At 33.7% G+C, this 22291-nt stretch overlaps 4 protein-coding genes across 8 annotated transcripts; 2 read left to right on the top strand and 2 right to left on the bottom strand.

The window, feature by feature from the left end:
* Window positions 1–1316: 1316 nt before the first annotated feature.
* On the top strand, window positions 1317–13300 carry LOC130819089 (polyadenylate-binding protein-interacting protein 4-like). Its single transcript, XM_057685295.1, has 15 exons — window positions 1317–1475; window positions 2653–2812; window positions 2886–3047; window positions 3178–3314; window positions 3509–3699; window positions 3864–4041; window positions 4124–4363; window positions 7251–7342; window positions 7486–7540; window positions 7661–7703; window positions 9430–9737; window positions 9892–10041; window positions 12045–12143; window positions 12702–12764; window positions 12936–13300. Exons 2-15 carry the CDS (start codon window positions 2677–2679, stop codon window positions 12963–12965), a joined length of 1884 nt encoding a protein of 627 aa, XP_057541278.1. The 5' UTR covers window positions 1317–1475; window positions 2653–2676; the 3' UTR covers window positions 12966–13300.
* Window positions 13301–13811: 511 nt separating this feature from the next.
* Window positions 13812–15554, bottom strand: LOC130819106 (F-box/kelch-repeat protein At3g06240-like). Its single transcript, XM_057685296.1, has one exon. It carries the CDS (start codon window positions 15345–15347, stop codon window positions 14142–14144), a length of 1206 nt encoding a protein of 401 aa, XP_057541279.1. The 5' UTR covers window positions 15348–15554; the 3' UTR covers window positions 13812–14141.
* Window positions 15555–16846: 1292 nt separating this feature from the next.
* Window positions 16847–19430, top strand: LOC130819122 (enoyl-CoA delta isomerase 2, peroxisomal-like). 5 transcript variants are annotated; one of them, XM_057685297.1, is made up of 3 exons: window positions 16853–16975; window positions 17955–18020; window positions 18107–19430. In XM_057685297.1, the coding sequence occupies exon 3, from the start codon at window positions 18246–18248 to the stop codon at window positions 18981–18983; it is 738 nt and encodes a 245-aa protein (XP_057541280.1). In that variant the 5' UTR covers window positions 16853–16975; window positions 17955–18020; window positions 18107–18245; the 3' UTR covers window positions 18984–19430. The 5 variants fall into 5 exon arrangements, with proteins under 5 accessions (XP_057541284.1, XP_057541280.1, XP_057541285.1 ...); XM_057685302.1 differs by having other exon boundaries at window positions 16855–16975; window positions 17955–18000; XM_057685300.1 differs by having other exon boundaries at window positions 16866–16975; window positions 17980–18020.
* A 1132-nt stretch (window positions 19431–20562) lies between these two features.
* LOC130819073 (uncharacterized) lies at window positions 20563–22291 on the bottom strand. The gene is made up of 3 exons (XM_057685294.1): window positions 22153–22291; window positions 21572–21652; window positions 20563–21225 (listed from the first exon to the last, which is right to left on the bottom strand). The coding sequence occupies exons 1-3, from the start codon at window positions 22216–22218 to the stop codon at window positions 20818–20820; spliced, it is 555 nt and encodes a 184-aa protein (XP_057541277.1). The 5' UTR covers window positions 22219–22291; the 3' UTR covers window positions 20563–20817.

Below are 22291 nucleotides of genomic sequence, written 5' to 3'. Positions count from 1 at the left end.
AGGTACATGTAGTTGTCCTTTCAAAAAAAAGTACATGTAGTTACTATAAGGACTCTAAACCTTAATTGTCCTTGACAAAGCATGTCACTAAGTGACTAACACAAACATGTTACATGTTTGAATATGGGGTATTTGCAAAGAGATTGTATCCTATAATTTGCACTAAGATAAATGAAAAATTTAATAAAGATGAGATTTAAATGTGTTGTAATGGCTTAAACTTATATCTAATAGATATATTAATTATCAAATAAAAGGGGTAATCTTGAAGAAGTAAAAAAGTGTTTTGAAGCATATAAATATCAACGATTCATGACATTTAATAATACATTAATTTTAAAAAATACATCATTAACTATTTTCTTAATTTATTGAAAATATTTTATTTCACAAGAGACATTTGAGTAATTTAATTCATGTGATTCACGTTTATTTTCACGAGACAATTAACCTGATCAATTTTTTTTTGAACATGAATCATATACGCTTCATTTGATAAAGCTATACACAATGTTCTTTAATATTTACTACTTAATTGGTTAAAATTTGAAAATTTAGACCATAATCCAAGTCTAGAGATTTATAAGTAAGAAAGACATATTAGTATAGTATACGATCTTAAAAAATAATTTCAATGAAAAAAGAAAGCCTTGTTAGTTTCAATAATCACTATCATTTACAAACTGATTTGGGATGATGTCCAATGTCTAAAAAGTTTTGATTTATAAGCCTACACAAATGTTGGCATTAAGATTCTAACATTGTGGTTGTAGTTGCAAAAAATATGATAGCAAGTGGTCTAATAAAGAATAACAAAACTCTATTTATAGGTCATAAAAAAAAACACTAATTCTCTGTTGAGGTTGTCTCACCGTGAGACAACTTTAATTAATCAGTCCAATTTATTTTTAAATAACCGTCTCCTGCACAAGTTAGGATTCGGTTTCTATAATTTTTTTATGTTTTTTTTACAAGTGGGCCTTTTGCATGGACCCATTCACGGTGAGACGATCTCATACAAGATAAGCTGTTAAAAAAAATTGTATAATGAGTCTTAACTTTTACAACAAAATTACAAAATTGATTTTTTTCACATGAATAACTCATTTAAGATATAAAATATTTATTTTTGTAATATTTATAAAAAATTACTATCAAAATTAATTTTTCACAACGTATACATATCGACAGAAATACGAATAACTAAAAATATTTTTGAAACAATAAAATACATACATATAACACAAAAAAATTACTTTATACTATCAACTAAATACAAGAAAAGACATAATATAAGAAACAAAAAAGAAACATTACTAGTTAATCAATTCTATTCTATTATTTCCAATCTCCAATAAAAATACTCCGCACACCACTTCTTGCTCCTCTTCCGCTCGCCAGCGACACAGCGTCGTCTTTTCTCCAACCATCTTTTTCTGCGATTTCCGCCATTGAAGATCTTGCTATTGCTTAAGGTAAGCCGTTTCTCTTCTTTCTCAATATATTTACGCGTTTCTAGGTTAATTTCTGTTTGATTCGTGACGGTTTTTTTAGGTTACTGCGATCTGAGATTATAGGGTTTTGTCGATCAATGTGATCGAACTACTTGTGAATTGAACTTTGTTGCTGACGATTTATATTCTTTGAGTAATTTATGGAACGAAATTTTGGATGATTTCAGATAATTTTAAGCCTAAAGTACGCTATTATTTGAAAAAAAGTTAACTTTTATGCGATCTTCATTTTATCTGTGAGTGAACTGAGGAGGAAGAAGAAGTCTAACTGATGAATTATTTTATGAGTTTCTTAAAATTATTAAATATTATTTTGTTTTTTTTGAATGTTTAATTGTTAAAATTGGATTGTAATCGTTGGTTAGTGCGAAATTGTTGATTGAAAAGTACATTTAAGTTGTATATAAAGTTTTGATATGTTGAAGTTTGAATTGGTCTTCTCTTTTAAGTAGACTGTAGATGATCACTTGGAAGAAATTTGTAGTAAGAATAGATAGTATTGATAATTTTAAAAAGTTTGATCTACGATTCTGCAGGGTTTATTTCTTTTTAGTTTGACTATATGTAATAATAAATACTCCAAGTTTGCCATATTTAGAATATTCCTTTTAAGACTTGATAAACTTGAGTCTTCATGAACTTCTATGAGTTAAAACATATTCAGGTGAGGCTTGAACATATTTATTGAGGCTTGAACATGTGCATGCATGAAACACATGATAGTATTTTGAAGTTTACATTATGACTCGGAATGATGGATGTTACCCGGCATCGTAATAGTTCTTATATTGTATTGCTGCTATTTTTGTTTGAGAAGCTAAGAACATAAGTAGAAGTCTGTGCCCACATTTTACGATGCTTAGTGAGGGGAAATCAGTGGGAATTTTGAGTGAAATATTCATTGAAAATCTTACTATTTCTGTTATCTTGTAAATATCCTTCCTTAGACTTCAGGTGATTGTTTGTTATTTTAATCTTTCATTTTTGGTAAACTCTAGGATTTATTTGATGATTCAATAAAGTTCAAAATGATACTAGGTATAATATTATGAATTGATGTATTCTTTTGTATTAGCTCATGTGTCATAGTTGAATACTGTAAACAAAGTGTATACATTTCCTTTAACTTTGCCCGCAGGGAGGTTGTACCAGTCTGCTCAGTATGAACCTGCAGCAAGCTGTACAGCCCAGGTCTTCTGCCAATGGTTTCAATCGCCGTAGAGCTGAAAAAGAGAATAGTAACAGGATGGAGATAAAACTACAATCTGGAAAAAACTCTGATAAAGTGATGATTGCTGGTGAATATCTTTAATCCAAATACTTTACAAACTTTGTCATGTTCATCCTAATGACTGTGTTGTGCTTATGCAGGTATATCTAGTAGCAACAGAACCGGAGGGTCTGAAACTCCTTCACAAGATCGACTTGTGTATTTGACAACCTCTCTTATTGGACATCAAGTAGAAGTCCAGGTTAAAAATGGGTCTGTATATTCAGGAATTTTTCATGCGTCAAATGCTGATAGAGATTTTGGTATGTTTCATCACTGTGAATGATGTATATAGTTTATGCCTTTTGATATCATAAAGCACCTATCTGTCTCTTGCAGTCTTGGACAGTTTCATTATGCCTCTTTTGATATTTCCTTTTGGTTAATTAACAGGTGTTGTCTTGAAAATGGCTCGATTGATGAAAGATGCATCTTCTAAGCCACCAAAGGCTGCTTCTGATTTAGTTATTAAGGGTCCATCAAAAACTCTTATAATTCCGAATCATGAACTTGTACAAGTCTTAGCTAAGGTCTTATTTCACACTCTTTGTTTTGATCTTAGATTTTCTGTATAGCATAGCAGTAGCAGGTGATGGATTTGAAGTTTAGTTCCATTTTTTGGTCTTCTTTTTCTTGCTTACACTTGTGCTTAGTGATGTCTTGATATTTGATGAATCAGTCCCTGCCATTTGTGTATATTCTCATGTTCATGGTTTCTTGGCAGGATGTGCCGGTTACAATGGATGGATCATCAAGTGAGCTTCGAGGTGAAAGTAAGCAGGATATAATGTTGGACTCTAACATCTCACATTCTCGTCATGTTGAGGTGGGAAGAGAGCTTGAACCTTGGAGGCCTGATAAAGACGATCCTTTGTGCCCGGAGCTGGAAAATGTTTTTGATTCGCCTTGGTCTGGGTATGTTATAGTAACTATTGTATTCATCTATAGCCAATCTTATTCCGGTTTATTTCATTGCATTTTAAAAATTGTTTGGTTAAAATATATAATTTTGTCTTGCTAATGCGTCTAGCTCTATTTTTAGCGGAGTTGCTGAAAGCATCCTATTTCTTTTTGTATAGGAGCTGGGACCAGTTCAAAGTCAACGAGGCACTGTTTGGTGTAAAAAGCACATTTAATGAGGAACTTTATACAACAAAACTCGAGAGGGGCCCTCGAATGAGGGAATTAGAGGAGGAAGCCTTGAGAATAGCTAGGGAAATTGAGGGTGAGGAAACACAAGATCTTCATTTAGCGGAGGTGAGGTTGCACTGAATTATGGCTAATGTGTTTTATTTTTGAATTATTCCATCTTATTTGGAGGATCTGGGTTCTATTTCAGGAACGTGGCGCAAGTTCATATGGCAACTTTGATATTGATGAAGAAACCAAGTATTCCTCAGTTTATAGGGGTCCCGATGACAGTGGGTATGCAGATGAGGATGTATTAGGTTCACTTGATGCGGAAACCTTTGGGGATTCCAGTGGACCTGCTTTTGGCAGATCCTTTGCTGATGTCACTAGTGGGAAAAGTGGTAAAGGTTTTGAAGAAAGGAGAATGTTTTCTCAATCATCAAAGAAGGTCAATATTTGCATTTCTTATCAAATTCATCTATAAAAATTGTCATGTTTTACTTCTTGTTAACAAAATTACTTTTGTCATCTTTTTATATTATCAAGAGCAAATTAAAGAATCTAACTTCAAAAACTATGATTTACTAGATTAGATGTGTGAAATATGTGATGTATACATAGTGAGCTTTTCTTGTACCCTTATTATTCTTTGTTTAAATTGTTGTATTTTGGAGTTTTATGTAGCTTAGGTATTGCCACAACTGCCATATCGATTACCATCCAAACTTTGTCAAGATTTGAATACTTCTTCCCTTTATAGAACTTCCAACATCATTGGATCATGAAGTTTTCTCCTTTCCAATGGGGTATCCTGTTATGAGATTTGAGAGCATGGGTTTGAAGTTCATAAGCTGGTTTTCAAAGAAAAATCTAGTCGATTATTATTGTCCCTACAAGTTCTGTATCTATGTGTACTAGTGACTTGTGTTTTTTAGTGTAAAGGGAAGTCACAATCACAATGTTCCTTTATAAGTTGTGATTTACAAGTGCTAACTATTTAAGATTTTTCCTTGATGCTCTACCTTATCTCCAAAGTCCAAACTAATGTTAGGATACCTCGTAAGATTTATTCCTTCCTTACAAAATTTTCAATTTCATTCATATGGTAGAATTATGGTGTGATGTGTGACCAAGCATTATTATTGAATATCAAAATTTGAATTTTACCAAGATTAGAGAAATATGGACTTGATTCTTGAGCTTAATGCTATAGATGAAGTAAAGCTACCCATACACTCTTACCATTTAACTCTTATCATGTAAAGGGAACCACTTGATTCCATGTAGGCAATGAAACTTGAATAATGAAATGAAGAAATGGGCTGTGAAGGAAGTTGTGTTTTCTACCCAACATTCATTGTTTTTATATGCTTTGTTAAGCAATGAATTTTTTTGAGGTAAGGATTGTTAAAAAGTACTTTCTACTATTACCTCATGTATAATAAAAATCTAAAGTTTGTCAATCTCTATTGACTAGTTAAAATATGAAGTTTGTGGACGTATGCTTTTGTGGATGGTATTTTTTGGTGGATGAAACTCAAGGTGTTAATGGCAGTTTGTGTTACACAAGGTATTTATTAAGGGAGCATAATTAGATGAGTAGTCGAGATGCATATGTTGAGATGAATGTGTAAGTAATGGTTTCAACTATTTATTTGGTAGGGAGGACATATAGGGAAGGATAGGGAAATCGAAAGATGTACCTCTTGAGTATTGACCATAATATGCAGACACACCTCTTTTGGGCTATAGGAGACGATTATTGTCTATCCTAATTAGGTTTTTAATGAAAAAGTCAGAACATACCCCTCCCATTTTCAAGTAATTACTAGGGTAGACGGAATGTTAGAGTGACAAAGTGGCATTAAATAGTGACACATGACCTATAAGACTCTATGTAAGGCTCATGTTCAAGCAACAAGGGTTGAGAAATGTCCATATTCCTTCTAAATCATTACAATTTCGAAAGGATGTTATTAACGAGAAGATAAATAACAACCATCTTTATGTCTTTTCCAAATTGAACTTCGTTCCAAATGATTGAAAGTGGACATTTTTCTTTTCCCTACATCCCCTTTTCTATCTTCAATACATATGTTTTTGTCTTTTTCCCACCCCGCTTCTCTCTTATACTCTCTAAAATTGCTAAATGAAGATAATAAATGAAGTTGGAGTTTGGAAGCTCCAAATATTATAGTGAAAAGGGAGAATTGATTCCATTATGTTTGGGTATGCGTGACGACGACCAAGAGGTGGGAAGTCTAGAGCTGAATGGACGGATATTATATTAGAGGCCCACCAACGATGACCATATAATGTTATAAAGGAATGAATCAAAACGGAGGATTGTCATAGACAATTTCATGAGTTGATGATTACATATTAATTCTAGTCTTGTCTTCCAGAGGAAGACCAAGGCAAGCGTTGGATAAGATTTTGAATGACGTACATTGGTGAAGAGGAGATGAAAGATGATGACTTTTAAAATATGGTGTCTTTTTAGATTCCAGACTTCGTTATAGGGGATTCTAGAGATTAGTGTTCCTAGCTTCTTTTTAGGTTCATGCTTATTACCTTTAAAGTTCTTTCCAGATTGAAATAGTGACCACAACTCTTATTTTTACACATTTGTTACTTTGTTATGCTTGAGCCGTGGTGACTGTTGGGGAGACACTCAAGAATGGAATAATAGCTTAGTTAGGAATGTTTTCTGGCTGGAATGTGATTTTAATCTTAAAACCTCCTTGAAAATCTACATTGGAACTATTTAGAAGTGTTCCAAGGACCCTATTTCTAAAAAGTCCTGTATGGACTACACAATCTTGTCATTACTCATTATAGGATTATAACTCTCTTTAATGTATATCTGTTTCATGGTTAATAGCTGATTTTTTTCCCAGAAATTTTAATGTTTCAGTTTCTGATTTTTCTTGGGGTGTTGTGATTGGGGTTACTGAAACTTTTATTAAAATGACAAAGCAAAGCATTATTTAACAATGTCCAGGACATAAAGGATTGGCCAACCTTGTATGCAAGTAAGCTTTGGGCAATTTTGTTGACGTATGCTTTAGTTTTTGCTTGCATATTTTTCATATTAGCTATTTTTGGTTTCTTTGTAGCAGTCATAAGCTTGTTTATGATTCATGTTATTCATGCTTGAAATGTGTTGCTTTTCCTTGGAATTTGGCCGTTTGAATTTAGTATGCATTCTCTCTTTTATCTTAATGGGGGAAATTTGCATGTGTGGCTGTTTCTGCCTCCTAAAATTCCACCATTATCATGTTATTCTTGGGACTGAAGTCTTTGAGGGGACAATGTTGCCATGGTGTATGCAGGACGAAACTCACTCAACTCAGATTAGTGTCAGCCAGGATCTCTATTGCTCTGCTTCTTTGGCTTCTGATCATAGTGCAAATGTTGCTGACAGGTTTGAAGATGACCAGTCTTTTTCCCTTCTTGGGCTATTTTTTTGGAGTTTACATAGTTTGTTTAACCTGTCTCTACGGCACAAGTTATTATGAAGCCATACTCGTATTTTTCTGAAATATTGGTATTTGTGATTTTGTTCAGGCTGCAAGAAAACCATGATGATGATAAAGGAAAAAGCACATCTATTGAGGAGACTGTAAGTGCACATATGAAGGGTTTTCTAGATATTATTATTTGGTTACTGCCGTGAAGCTATACTTGTGTAGCTAGTTTGTGCTGTTTTTTGTTCTTATTTGCTTACGGTTATGACATGCAGTTAAGTGAGGATGTTGAAGCAGCCAATGCTGATGGTGAATCAGGTATACATCTGTTTTTGGGTGCTTTTCTTGTACTAGAATTTGCTGTCATTTGATGCTTGGTTGGGTTTTTAAAAGAAGTGGCTGGAGCAAAATTTAATGGGAAGATATAATCATTTTTGTTGACCCTGAACTTCCCAGTTTGCTTAGATGCTAATGTCTTAACGGAATACTATTAGTTTTCTTTTGCTATAGTTGTCTTGCGGTATTGATTTTTATGTGGCAGATTTACTGGCATGGTGCAGACAATACATGTTCTCTCTAGTTTGGAATCATTATCTTTGTGTCTGTTTGGCATATTGCCTTTTTTTTTTAAATTGAAAAAAATATTGAAATCATGTGCTAGCTTTCTAATATTCCTCCTTTAACAATCATGTACTCGGAATTATTATTATAGTTGCAAACGCGAATTTACGTATTCTCCTTTTATGCATCTGTTTTTGATCCTTTATTTTTTTGCTGCTTTCTGTAATGCCTTAAATTCAGTTTTATCAAGAGGAACTTGTGCACTTCATGATGCCTTGTATGCATCAATGTAATCTATGGATAGAGCATATTTCTTTACGTTCTTTCATAGCTTACTTCCTGATAGGCTCATATCATGCACATTAGGTATTTTTTTGAGATTTAGCTTGATAGAGTATTCTACGCCTCTAGACTATTTGTTTTTTTTGTTGATGGAATGGAACTACCGTTCTTGTTGGGCAGATTTTTAGTTGGCAGGTTTCCTGGAATAGAATTGCATTTTTTTTGCTTCTTTTTGGTGTTTTCCAATAGACTTTTGTTTAGGGTTAGATAAATGATATATAGGGAGATTTTACTTTCTATTTGTTACATATGTTCATTTCGATCGGGCCAAACATTTATAGTTTTATGGTTACAGATTATAATGGACTAAAGTAAAATGATTCATTAAATCATGTACGCTTCTTATTTATGTGAGGTTGCACGTGACATTTAACAATCTCTTTGTTAGTCTTATCATTAACAAGAGTAAGGTTACGTACAATTGATCCTCCGAAATTCCATCCTAGGTGAGAGCCATTTATTGTCATTTGAGTAAATGGAATGTTGTTACATTATGTTGGAGAAACAAATCTCTTATTGATGAGTATCAGATAAAAACAATTCTATCACAAACTTAGAAATTTAGTGGATTAGAGAAATAAATAAACATTCTTAAAGTTGACTATCGAATTAGTGGGAAAATGAAGAATTAGTTGTAATCATATAAGCGCCATATCAATCATATTCTCTCAAAGTGAACAACCAAATACGAGCAAAGAATATTGTATCTATGAATTGATGTGATTGAGTAATTGTGTCAATAAAAATTTGAGTCGGCTACATGAATCAATATATTAGTTCCTATGGTTGTCCACATGGATTATTCTTTTCCATTAATTCGGAATTTCTACCATCTCTATCTGTAAGTCTGGTCATTCATATTCTTTTCCACTCTTGTCCTCTAAGTCATCTCCGCTCTTTCTTGTGGTCGTCCACAAAGGGAGTGTTTGCCAAAATAGCTTCTTTGACAATTTTAGCTTATTTTGATACAAATAGAGGGCTGAATGTCAAACCATTCAAATGCTAGTGTTTGGTAAATTAGCTGGTTGAAACAAGTTATTGTTATGAATAAGTTTTTGAACCTACTCACAGTAGAGGGTTCAAAATCAGCTGGGCAAACCAGTAAAATCAGCTAATTTATTGATTGACATCATGTATGTAGAATCATCAAGGGATGCTAAAAGAAGTGGCTCTGGAAAGGCTGATTTATCATTGGCGATGACAACAGCTTCAGAGGTGAACACAAAAGTTGAAATGAAAACCAGTTTTGGTAACCTTTCAGAAGATAGACCTGGCAAAGTACACATGGTTACAGAACCCTTAAATTCTCGTGGGAGACCAGGTAGTTCTGCATCGTCTGCTTCAGAGTCTGGAGCTGCTACCACAGCCCCAAGTGGTCCTGCACTATCGCCCAGTTCATCTATGGGTTCATTATCTTCTGAAAAGTCCACGTTGAATCCCAACGCAAAGGTTGTGGCACTTTCCTTTCGTTTTTAAAAGAATTTTATTGTTACATTTATATGAGTAGCTTGGTTGATTTTCACATTCTTGTCTACCAGTAGATCAATTTTTTTTTTGAGATGATGTAATTAAATCCTGTTAAGCTGTTGGTTGTATTTTGCAGGAATTTAGGCTTAATCCAAATGCAAAAAGTTTTGTTCCATCACAAAGTCCTTTAAGGCCACCGTCTCCTGCTAATGACTCTTCTTTCTATTTTCCGCCTTCAATGCCTACTGTGCCTCATCATATGCATGGCATGCCGGTTAATATTGGGGTGAGAAGCTATCTACACACTGAAAATTTTAAAATGTGCAATTCATGTTGCTTTCAGTTTTGTTTCAGTGTCAATTTTATGTATGCTGATTCTGACATTTCAAGAAAAAGTGAGTGATTACGTGATGGTCTTCACATATTTTAGTAATTTAGTGTTACATGATTACATCCCTCTCAGTCGCAAATGGTTACCTCTCTTTTTGTTTCTAGATGTTGTACCTTTTTTTATGGTCTTATCTTCTATGTTCTCACACGTGTTTATTCTAGGATAATTAATCATATAAAGTTAAGCCTTTGGCATTGTTGTTCATGTACAAGGATTAATAATCTTTATAAAATCGTTCTCATTTCCTTACCTGAATCTTTGTTTTTCTTTTCCACAACCAATTTTCATCAGCTTCCAAACTTCCCTAGTATTATGTTTTCAATAATCGACAAGTACTCCTAATTTCCAGCGAGAGACTGGATGCTCTCCCCCTTTAACCCACCCTAGCCGTACAAAAGGGTTTTTGGAGAGTAAAGGTCTACAAGCAATGAAGTGGACCCACTTTATCGAAATTCAGAATGAGATCTTAAATGGAAGTTTCATTTTCTTAGCCATGGATGTATCAATGCAAAGTGTTTTGGCTATTTTTCTGCTCGATACATATTTCAATATGTATGATGTTTTTTCGCCCATAACCATTATGGCGCATATAGTGTGAAATGTGAATAGTGAATACATTGTTTACAATACTTGCATGTTCTCAAGTCCCTACAAGTTTTCTTTTTTCATCTGGGAAAATAAAGGATTCTTCAAGAGAATAAGAAAAAAGTTTTGCCAAACAGGGGCCTTTCTGAATTAGACTCGTTTTCACAAGGGTAAGGTTGCGTACATCTAAAACACCTTATTTCACTAAGGCGGGTGCCACTTTAGAGGCATTGGGGTGATGTAGTTGTGGAAAATTTGAAATATGTTGAATACTTATAATGGACATATTAGGGAAAACAAGTTCTCTCCGTGGGGGAATTCTTCTATGGTTTTTTTGGGGAGTGCTTTTCCCATTAAAAGTGGACAGTGGACAGTGCTCATCTAGTACCTAACATCTGGTTTTCATCGCAGAGGCAGACATGTAATTCGCCCCTTACATTGTTTTTGCTATTTTATGATCTTGTACCATTTTTTTTCCGAGTTCCATCAATTAAGTTAGGTGACTAACACACGATACCAGGACGTGCATTATTTGCCTCTATAATCTATATTCTGTGCCTTCATCATTCTTTTGTCCAAGGGGTGCAAGGAGATTAGGAGAGTAGGGAAGATGGCAATACAAAACAAGAGAGACTTATATGAAACAAGGAGAGCAGAGACAGGGATGCAGAGAGAGCAATGCATGACTTTGAAGATTCCTTGAAAGATAGAAGGCTGTGGAACAACTGTGCAAGTTCTGGAGCTTAATACTTTGTTCTTTGACTCAATTGAACTCTTGATGTGTTTTCCACATGGTTTACTTTCAATTTTACAGCTTCTAATTGATCTTCTTGCCCTGATTTCTATTGAAATTCCCAGCTGCTCTGCTCCCACAAATAAGCTAGATGTTTACTTAACTTACCTACTTGACACTTGCTTCTTGAGGGAGTTTTCTTTTGTTGGGGGTGGGTGGTGGCCGCAGCGGCGGAAGTAAAGGCAAATCAGGAAAATAAGGAGGTGGGTCTTATGAGTTGTGATCTTAAACCTGAAGCTAAACTTAGGGCTAAAGTACAGCTATTTATTGTTCACAAAATTTGCAACTGCTACTTTTTTATGACAATGGTTAAGATTCCTGATTTTCTGACATGGTAATGGATAACCCTTGTATATACTCCCATTTGAACTTCATCTTGAATGGTAAGTTGGAGATACCATCTTTTTATGCAAGAGGCTACAGGTTTGTGCATCAACGTCATTTGTGTGCATTGTGTTTTCAGAAGCTGTGAACTTTATGCAATTGATCTGAATATTGATCATTTTGGATTCTTTTGTAGGTTGGACCGCCTTTTGTTGGTCATCAGCCTATGCTTTTTAATCCACAGGCACCCCAAATGCAATCTCCTCATGGATATTTTCCTGCCAATAGCCCACAGGTGAGCTTTGTTTCTGCTATTAGAAACTGTAGACTATTGAATAAAAACTCCTCCGTTACGTTATATAACCTGCTTGAAAGTTGCCGCAACGTTAAATTCCGTTATATAACGGTGCATGAAATTTCAAGTCAAAACGCTGCGTTGATCGTTATGTAACGTGTAACGCTCATTATTTTACCGTTACAATGATATTTCTTCCCGTTAAAATTTCAATAATACCCATTAACTTTAATTATTACAATCTCTTGAATCATAGTTAAAGTACACACTAAAAGAATCTCAAATATTGCAATTATAATAGCTAGTTGCATATTATTGCATAATAATAGTAGTCCAACAACAAAAATGAAATTATAAGTTTAATACTTCCCTTATATGATTTTTTTATTTTTTCAAAAATCACACCGCTTCAGTCGCAATTCGCGTCATTTCTCCGTTATAGCCGTTTTCCGCAACATCGCAACCGTTTCCGCAAACGCAGCCGCGACTGCGATTTTTTTCAATATATTTTTCTTTATCAAGTCTGACAAGCTGCTGATTCTATTTTACTATTTACAGTATGGACAACAGATGATTCTTGGTCATCCGAGACAAGTCATGTACATGCCAGGCTTCCCTGCAGTAAGCTTTTGATCCTCTTTTGAGATCGAACTAAATAACTTCATATAATGATTTTTCTTATTATAAACTCAACCCCATTGAATATCCTGATTTTTTGGTGAATTTTTTAGTTCTCTTTTGTAGTTAGTTTCAAAGAAACAAACTCTACTTTGCTGATATCTGTTTTTTTAGGAAATGCAATACAAGGGCCGAGATTTTTGAAAGATAACTTGCTGACAGGATCTTCAGTCGCTATTGCAATTTACAGAAAATAACAACGTATGATCCATGGAGGATTTTTCCGTAGATTCTTATCATTTACCAGCTCTCCAGTGGATGTAAGGTTGTTAGCAGAACAGACGCACTGTCTGGTAGTCTTACTGATCAAGCCTTGTATTCTATGTTCATTAAACGTATCCCCATCCCCTTAGACCCTTTGTTCTCAGATCCCCTTACAGATTTTTTTAGGACGCATTCAGTATAACCAAAGTGGTAATGTCATCGTATTGTTCATCGTTAACTTCATTTAATGCTAATTTAGAAACAGTTAGGTACTTTTGTGTGAGTTTTTACGTTTCGATTTTATTAATCTTTTTGTCACTCGTGCTTTTCCCCTATATGTGACGAGTTATACATAGTTGACCCGACTAGTGAGTGAGACCAACTGACAATGTTGTTCCATCTTCTCTTTGTTTCAGTTTTTGTTCTGTAATGGAAATCTGAGCCAAATTGGGATAAATCTTGTATCTTACTGCCTTTGTCTCATAATGTTCGTCTCATTTAACCTAAAAATCTCAAATATTTAGGTTGTAGGTTGAATGAGGCAATCATTAAGGCCTAATGATCATCTTTCCCATGGAACAAACACATCGACAAATGGTGACCTCGATGTTCCAAAACGAAGTTTGTCATTTGATGTCTACTTCCTGCACTTCATCACATACTTTTTTTGGTCTATAATGAGATACTAAGATAGTAATGGAATTGAAATTCGATCCTATATTCATTCGGTTTTGTAACATTGTTGTTCTGGGTTGGGTTCGAGATAGATTTGACCTAGTGGAGTCGGTGTTTGAGGGATGAATCATTTGATCCAGGATGTAATTGAGTCGAGTTTATTGCTAATAAATTATATACAAAATCTGAAAGTTCTTATTAAGGCTCATTAACAGTAACAATTGTGAAGTAGCATCAGAAAGGAAATCTTGACTAATTGATTTTCATGATCACAAAGTTTATATTATAGAGAAATACAGACCTATAAGTTTCAACTTGTCCAATCCTTTGTTTTCCTCCTACATTTCCCAACAGAAATACTCATTTTGTCCCTTTGAGTTGCACTAAAGGCTATTATATATTTGAGTGTTAAGGTGCAAACTCAAAGTGACAGAGGGTATATTAATTACAAGATAAAGATACTAACATTTGTAAATCTTCTTTTGGACATTCAGTAACAAAATAAGGAATCATATTGTTGATATCGTTAGACTCTTCATCATCATCTCCCTCTAAACAAACTAAGCTCTCTTTGTATGGAAGAACTTGCAAAATATAAGCAATCCCTCGAGCTTGAAGATCATTCATGTCTCGGGTGATAGGATCATACGAAAGAAGTTTTGCTTGACCATCTTCGAAAAGAAGCTCTCCATTTTTCCAAAACCCTAAGGGTGATGTAACTCCCCACACCGGTCCAATAGTTAGTTGCTTCATCCAAGACTCTCTAAAACCATACTCTCCCAAAATCCATACATCAAAGCATTTACTAATCCCTCCTAGAGGGTAATCATGGATGAAAACTAAGCTATTCTTCAAGGATGCTAAACACCCATGTACTCTCTTGGAAGGGATTCCATCGTAATCAGGGAGTTGAGTTTTCATAAAAACCTCGTTCTTCATATCAAACGAGAATATTACCTTTTCCACCCGATTATCAATCTCAAACCAGCTAAAAACCCCATCTACCGATGGATTTGAAGACGAGTAAGGCAAATTACCCGTTGGTTGAAATTCCTCCCCGACTTCAACCTCCTTCCAATTGTTATACCGTAATGTATATAACTCAGCATGAGCTATAGTTGAAGAAGAGGGAAAACACATATGCTTGTAAGCCAAAACCTTATAGTCATTACTTTCAACATCAAACCCGAAACCAACGCAAGTATCATAAGGGTAAGCATCGGTAGGTGGCTCAACACGAGACTTAGGCAAAGTTCTCAGCTGTCGTGTTGCAGGGTTCCATAGAGATATCGCGCCATCTTTACCATCAAAAAGACAAAAGATCCCATTGCAAGGACCCAAGATTTGTGCAAAACTAATAGTCTCTTCATTTGTATTAGCATTATAAGACAGCTCAAAATGACTAGTTTTCATTTCTGGTGTTTCAGAAAGCACAGAAAGTAACTGTTTTTTAACAGGGTGTATATGGCTAATAAGAAGCAAATCGTGATTATTTGAACTAATGTAATTTTTAATCAAAAAACCCGGATCATTAATCAGATCATACCATGATTTCGACACGCATTTGAATCGTTGTAGGGATTTAACAGGAAGCCTTAATAGGATCTCCATAATTGCATCTTCTGGTAGAGAAACAAAAAGTGCCATTTTCTGTTTTCTGTTCGTGTTAGTGCTGTTTTTGTGGGTGATTTTCCTTCGGCTTAATTTTTGTTTTATAATAGCAGTAGAAATTAGAATAGTCTATATGGTGGATTTGAAGTGTTCCAATGAACTGACCAAAGTTTTGTGTTAGGGGAAGAAATGTAGACATTTCATTATCAGAAACTTGTTCAATTATCTAGACCTAATCTTTAAGATCATAGTCAAAATAATACCTGTATTTTTCATACCTAAAATAAAATATCTGAATTTTTGTAAAGTTGAGACTTTGATATTTCCTTTATGTTTTTGGTATATATATATATATATATATATATATATATATATATATATATATATATATATATATATATATATATATATATATATTTTGATTTTGGGAATTCTGACAGATAAAAGAGAAAGATAATATTTATCTTCTTTTGAGTAATGAGAATCGAATTTCTATCATAATGGCATGAGAAAAGCCTTGAACTGTTCTTTGTAGAAAGAAATGTTTTAAATGACCTTTTCAGATGACTCTAAAATAAGAATTTATATTTTTATAATTTGTATTAGTTGTGCTATTTAACCTATATATAAAATATGTCGTATAATATTACTGCCCTTATACACTAATTTGTGTAACCGACTAACCGTGACGAAAGGGATAAGTGAAGGCCTAATAACAAATTTTAATAAGCTATCACCTCCATCATAATATATTCTGATATTTTAAGAGTCCTTAGCAAAAAGAGAAGAAAATAAGGCTCAATTTAAATCAACAACTTTTGAAATGATATTTTATAAAGAAATAATCGAAATATTCTTAAGATAAGAATTTTAATTATATTTATTTAAATAACATACTTCTTCCATATACTATTTCATACATTATTAGTTTTTATTATACATTAGCCTATATTTCATTGTGTACATAATCTAATGCATATTGTTATTTAATTATTTATGTCTCAAATCAAACTTATCTTGAATCATACGTAGCTTTAAATTGTAAAAGATGTAATTATAAATATATGATTAGACGATTCAAATAAGATCACACTTGAATTCTTAACTATATTTTTTTACACATTAACAGTAACATATAAAATAAGTGTGAATTATACAATGTTAAACACTCAAATGTAACAAGTATTTCAAAATAAAGATAATACTAGTATAACAAAAAAAAAATTTAATTCAAAATGAAATAAACTCTACATCAATACAAACGAGGTTTTATGAGAATAATGAATCTGTTTGTAAATAATTATTAGTTAATTTGACCAGGTAGAAGTATTGGATAATAAATCACTTTTTTGAGCCAACTGTTATAAAAATTAATGTTGGCTATTAGAGGAAAAAAGGTTAAAAATGCTAAAAGTTAATAAAGAATAATTCACATATAGTAATAATTTTTTTTGTTTTGGTTTACTAATAAAATTCTAAGTTAAAAGTTAAGTGAAAAATTAAAATATATAAATAAAATTAAAATAAAATGATGGGGAATCACTAGCGAGGAAAATTAAATCGAACGCACACAATAATAAATGAGGCAGGACCGCTGGAGTGATTTTATGATTATCTCCTTTCCTTATTTCTCATCCTCATCCCTCGTTGATCGTATCCTTCAGGTAATTTTAAATCATTGCTTGCCGATATTTCTAATTGATTTCCCCAACTGATTACTCCCCTAATTTATTGTCATCTAGTATGTTTTTGTATGTATATTCAAGCATTTTTGTAGTTTTAGTTGATTTCATGATGTAATTTGTGAATTCATTGACTTTTGGGGGAAAAAAATTTGTGGGTGTATCGTTTTATATCCTTCTTACTCTTTTGGATGTTTGGCTTTCTATATTCTGTATTGTGCTGAAATATTGACATGGATTTTCTGGGATTTGGAAATTATAACCTCCCATTCAATCTTTTATTGACTTTTTTGGTATTAGTACCCTTTTCCAGTTGGATTTAAAACTGTTTGATCATGTTATTTGATAGATGTGCCAAATTGGTAGTTAGTTGTATCATCAGTTGGGTTTTGATAGATTATGGTTTAATCTGCTGGTTCTATAGTACCCACTAGTTGATTTGTTTGTTTAGAGCTTTGTCAAAGTTTGTGTCTTTTATTTGCTTGGGAGATGTTGCAATTATTAGAAGAAAATGCCACTATTTTTATCTTTAGTAAGTTATGTAGTGGATTAGTCTATATAGTATTAGCTGAAAGAAAAAAACTTTGAGGTGATTCACTCATGATTTATTGGGATAGATATGCTTATGCTATAGCCAAGTAATCATTTATATTAAGATTCTTATTTTACCACCTTACTTCTTATATATGTGAAGTTGCTGATGATATTTTTTACCATGGGTTAATCGGCAACAACTTCTTTGAAATTGCAAAAACAAGGGTAAGCATCACCTTAACCCTACCTCCCAAACCCTGTTAGGTGAAAACCGCTTAATGGCATAGATGTAATGGAATGTTATAGAGTAGTAAAGACAATATTGCTCATGTGAATATTTGGATTCATTTGTTTGTCATTGATATCTAAATACTATGGCTGCACTCTCTTTTATGGGTATGTGTTGCCTCCTTCCTTCCCTCCTCAGACCCTGATGATCGTCCTATGAGCAGGATACACAAGCTATGATAATGGTATCTAAATGGAAAATGAGGTGGTTCTGTTTATCATTGATGTTCTTTTTTTCATGTTCTCAAGATAATGACTTTTAGTAACTTGTTTACTTTACTCTTGGCTTAGGTTTGATCCCTAGATTCATCAGTGAACTACCAAGTTTTGATTCCTAGTTTTCCCTGCCTACCTGACTACCATTTACTGAATTCAACCACCAAAACCAGAACCTGGAAGCAGCATCATCAACCCATAAAACACATTCAAAATGTGCACAGTAGAAAAAAGAGGCAACATCTTCATCCTAACCCTAACTAGCAATGAAAATGAAAATGATGAGCATCGCCTTAATCCGACTCTAATCACCTCTCTTCGTTCTGTCATTGCTGACTTAAAATCTCAATCTCTCGCCTCTCCTGATACATCATACGCCCTTATCACAACAGCAACCGGGAAATTCTTTTCCAATGGTTTTGATCTCCAATGGGCCTTATCTACCGGAAAGCCCTCCTTTGTTAGTCGTCTTCATTTCATGGTAGAATCCTTTCAGCCATTGGTTGCCGACTTTTTATCTCTACCTATGCCGACAATTGCAGCAATCAATGGCCATGCCTCTGCAGCAGGCTTCGCCTTGGCACTTTCACACGACTATATGCTGATGAGGAAAGATAGAGGAGTCTTGTACATGAGTGAAGTGAATATCGGGTTAACTTTGCCCGAGTATTTCAATGTTCTTTTCAGGGAGAAACTTGGGTGGAAAGCGAGAAGAGAAATTTTGTTGAACGGGAGGAAATTGAAAGGAGAAGAAGGTGTTAAGTTGGGGGTTCTCGATGAAGTGCTAGAAAGCACAGAGGAATTAATACAAAGAAGTTTAAAGTTAGGGGAAGAACTAGTGAAGAAGAATTGGAATGGGGAAGTTTATGCCGAGATTAGGAAGGGATTGTACCCTGAATTGTGTAGAGAGTTGGGGTCGAGCAGGAAGCCTGTGGTTCGCCCTCGGCTATAATTTCTCTTCGTGTTTGCTGCTTGAGTCGAGGGACTCTTTGATCGCATTCTCTGTTATGGATATGAATTGCCGTTTTTCTTCCCTCCACAGACCCCGATCATAGTTTTCCTATGAGCGGGATACATTGGGTATGATGATGATTTGCTGCTATACTTCTCAAACTCCAATGTGGTTTTCTGGAATTCATTAGCTTTTATCATTAATGATAATAGGTTTTCTATTCAATGTACAGTGGATACTTCATGTAAAATTCTTCATTGCTTTGGAGGAGAAACTAAATCTTATATTCATGTGCTTTCTTAATTAATAGTTTGTTTGATGCTATGTTTTGAATAGAGGGAAAAATGGATGGATGCAAGGGAATGTAATTCAAGGGGATAACTCCTTTGCGTTTTGTACAAAATAAAGTCTTCTTGATTGGAAAGATTTGGAAGTTAAATACGTCAATCTTCTCTTTTCTCCGTCCCTTCCTCTCCCATTCCGTTCTTAAATTGTTATCCAAAATATCAAGCACATCTTTAAAGGTTTTAGTATGATTGGTACGGTTTTGTTCTTATTGCTTTTACACATATCTCATTCAACCGCCTATTTTAAGCTGGAATTCAGCAATGGTGAAGTGGATTTGATTCAATGAGTCATTTTATAGCAGTTTATTATAAATTATAAACCAAAATTAAAAATCCTAAATTCTTGACTCCATTGAAAATAGAAGAAATCTTTATATCTGTTAAAAAAATTGATGACAATAGTTAATTACAAAATTAGGAGATGAACATTTTCTTGTTATTTAGAGCATTATCAAATTCATATCATTAGACCTAGTCAATGCTCAACAACATAATTTTCTGATTATAAAATTATCATCCTCATCACTTATTTTACAAAAAACAATATGCATAGAGAGCAAAGAAGAACATCCTAAACATAATTTAGCAAATGGCAGCAACAGAAGAATTGTTCTCAATATATTATGAAATATTAATTTTGGTTTACTTTTATTATTTAGTATACTTTAACTTTTTAAAAATACTTCACATAGTTGTAACACTTTAAATGTCCATTGTTGGTATTAAATAGTGATATTGAGAATAATTTGTATCGTAAATTTTTATGAAATGTACTACGTCTTTCTATAGTGATGAAATTTTGATTATAAAAAAATTTTCCATATTTACAATTTTCATTACTACTTAATAACAAATAACAATGTATTGAAATAATTTTTGTGAAGAATATGAAATGATTTTATTAGAAAAAGTATGACCTTTAAACCTGTCAACACCTTTTTATTTCATTTTCACCATTTAATACAAACCGATAACCAAACTGACCTTTTAATATAAAAGAAAAAATGAAGAGGCAACAATTAGTAGTAGATTATTTTTTGTATTTTAGAGGAAGTTGTAATTTTCTTTTTTCAAATAAATTAATCCCAATTTTCTCCTTTATCCATTCTTGGATTTCAGGATATTTACCTTAGAAATTAGAAGAAGTACCTGATCATAAAAACCATCCAGAAGACATAAAAACAAAAGTTAACATGGAAAATAAACAACACAAATAGCATATAATTAATTTTCTTTAAATTTTATTCATATGATTTTAAAACCAAATAATTACCAAGTAAAACTTACTACATCTTTTCATCCAAGGAGTCTTTTAACCCCAGGAAGCCAAGCTATAGATGAGAAAAAAAAAACTTGAATTACAAGTCTAGCCCAATTCTTGTACATGTCATTTTTTTGGACTAAACTATTAATGCAAGATACGAGTTAATTATTGGGCGTACATATATAATCTTATGCAATAGTTTATAGAACTAGAAATAGTTGTTTCACTTGCTTGGTGCATTGTCTGTGTTGCTCGGTGCGCTGCTGGGTGCGTTGCTTGGGTTTCCAGGTGCGTTGTTTGGATTTCCCACCACGGTGCTCAAGTGGACGGAGGCATTGCTTGGGTTGCTAGCCGCATTGCTCAAGTTTTCGGGGGCATTGCTCGAGTTGTCAGCTGCATTGCTCAGATTGTCCGAGGCATTGCTAAAGTTTTTTGCTGCCTCGGTCAAGTTGTCTGGGGCGTTGCTTGCTGCATTGGTTAGGTTGTCGGGGGCATTGCTCGGGTTCTCTGCTGGGGCATCACTTGGGCTGCTTGCCGCAATGCTGTCAGGGTTGGTAGCATTGTTAATCCCCAAAGTGTTTTTCACTACATCAGCTGCTCCTGCTGCCAAATTTTTTACTGACTCTCCTGTCTGTAGCATTTCTCATCCAAATCAATTTTTATTTATTAATCAATTGATGAATAAACAATTTCATAACAAAATCAATTCTGAACACATTCCCTTCTAAAGCATATTTTTTTATCTGGGTAAGACTAGACAATTTCCTACATATAAAAGTAATCCTTCCCACATACATAAAGGTAGAGCGAAATTTGACAAATTCTTTGAAAAGTCTGTGCAATTTTAAAAATTATGATATTTTTCTAGTAAATTTGTATTTTTAAACACGTAATATATATTACGTAATTTAATATTAAGAATCCTAATTTCTTGGGTTCTATGCGGTCAAACATGTTAAACATGCTCAGAAACATGCCTGTTGGAGGAGCTGAGATGCTTGTTGAGCAGTTCCAGATGCTGCACTGCTTACTTGGGCAATGACTCCTTCACTCTTCTCCTGCAAACATCAAAACTTCTTGTCTTCATTAAGCAAATAAGATTATAGTATGGGACATGTTTGAAAGAATCACCCTAATGCTATCGAGTGGGTCCCACCTAGGGTGGTACTTGAGGTTGAATGTACATAGCCTTATCCTTGTTGGTGATTACACTAACAAATTTGAGGTTGTTTCCGTTTATAATCCGAAACCATAGAACTATAAATCTAATTTTATATGATCATCATTAAATCATAACAAAATCTAACAATTTTATATAATCGTTTTAAAATCATATTGTTGGGATTAAGATAGTGTTGTTGTCGAGATAATTTTGCACAATCATATTTTAATCACAAAATTCTAAACTAGTCGTTTTATAACAACATATAGTAAAATAACTTAATAATTATATTAAATGTGTTGCTTGTTTATGTAAAGTAGCGTACATCTGACATGACAATTCTGTTAAATACGAAAGCTATCTAATGACATTGAGGTACTAAAATGTAACGATTACCTGTGCCTGGCCGGCGGCCTCGGCTGCCTTCTCGCTAATGTCAGGTGTTTGTTGGTTGCTTGCCATTTTTGTTGAATATTATGAGTTTTTTTTTGTTTTTTTTTTTTGAATGAGCTTTGAGAAAATGTAAATGTGATTA

The sequence above is a fragment of the Amaranthus tricolor genome, chromosome 1, assembly GCF_026212465.1.
Source record: "Amaranthus tricolor cultivar Red isolate AtriRed21 chromosome 1, ASM2621246v1, whole genome shotgun sequence".
NCBI lineage: Eukaryota > Viridiplantae > Streptophyta > Magnoliopsida > Caryophyllales > Amaranthaceae > Amaranthus > Amaranthus tricolor.
The sequence above is the reverse complement of the archived record's forward strand: the minus strand, read 5'-3'. Positions and strand labels throughout refer to the sequence as shown.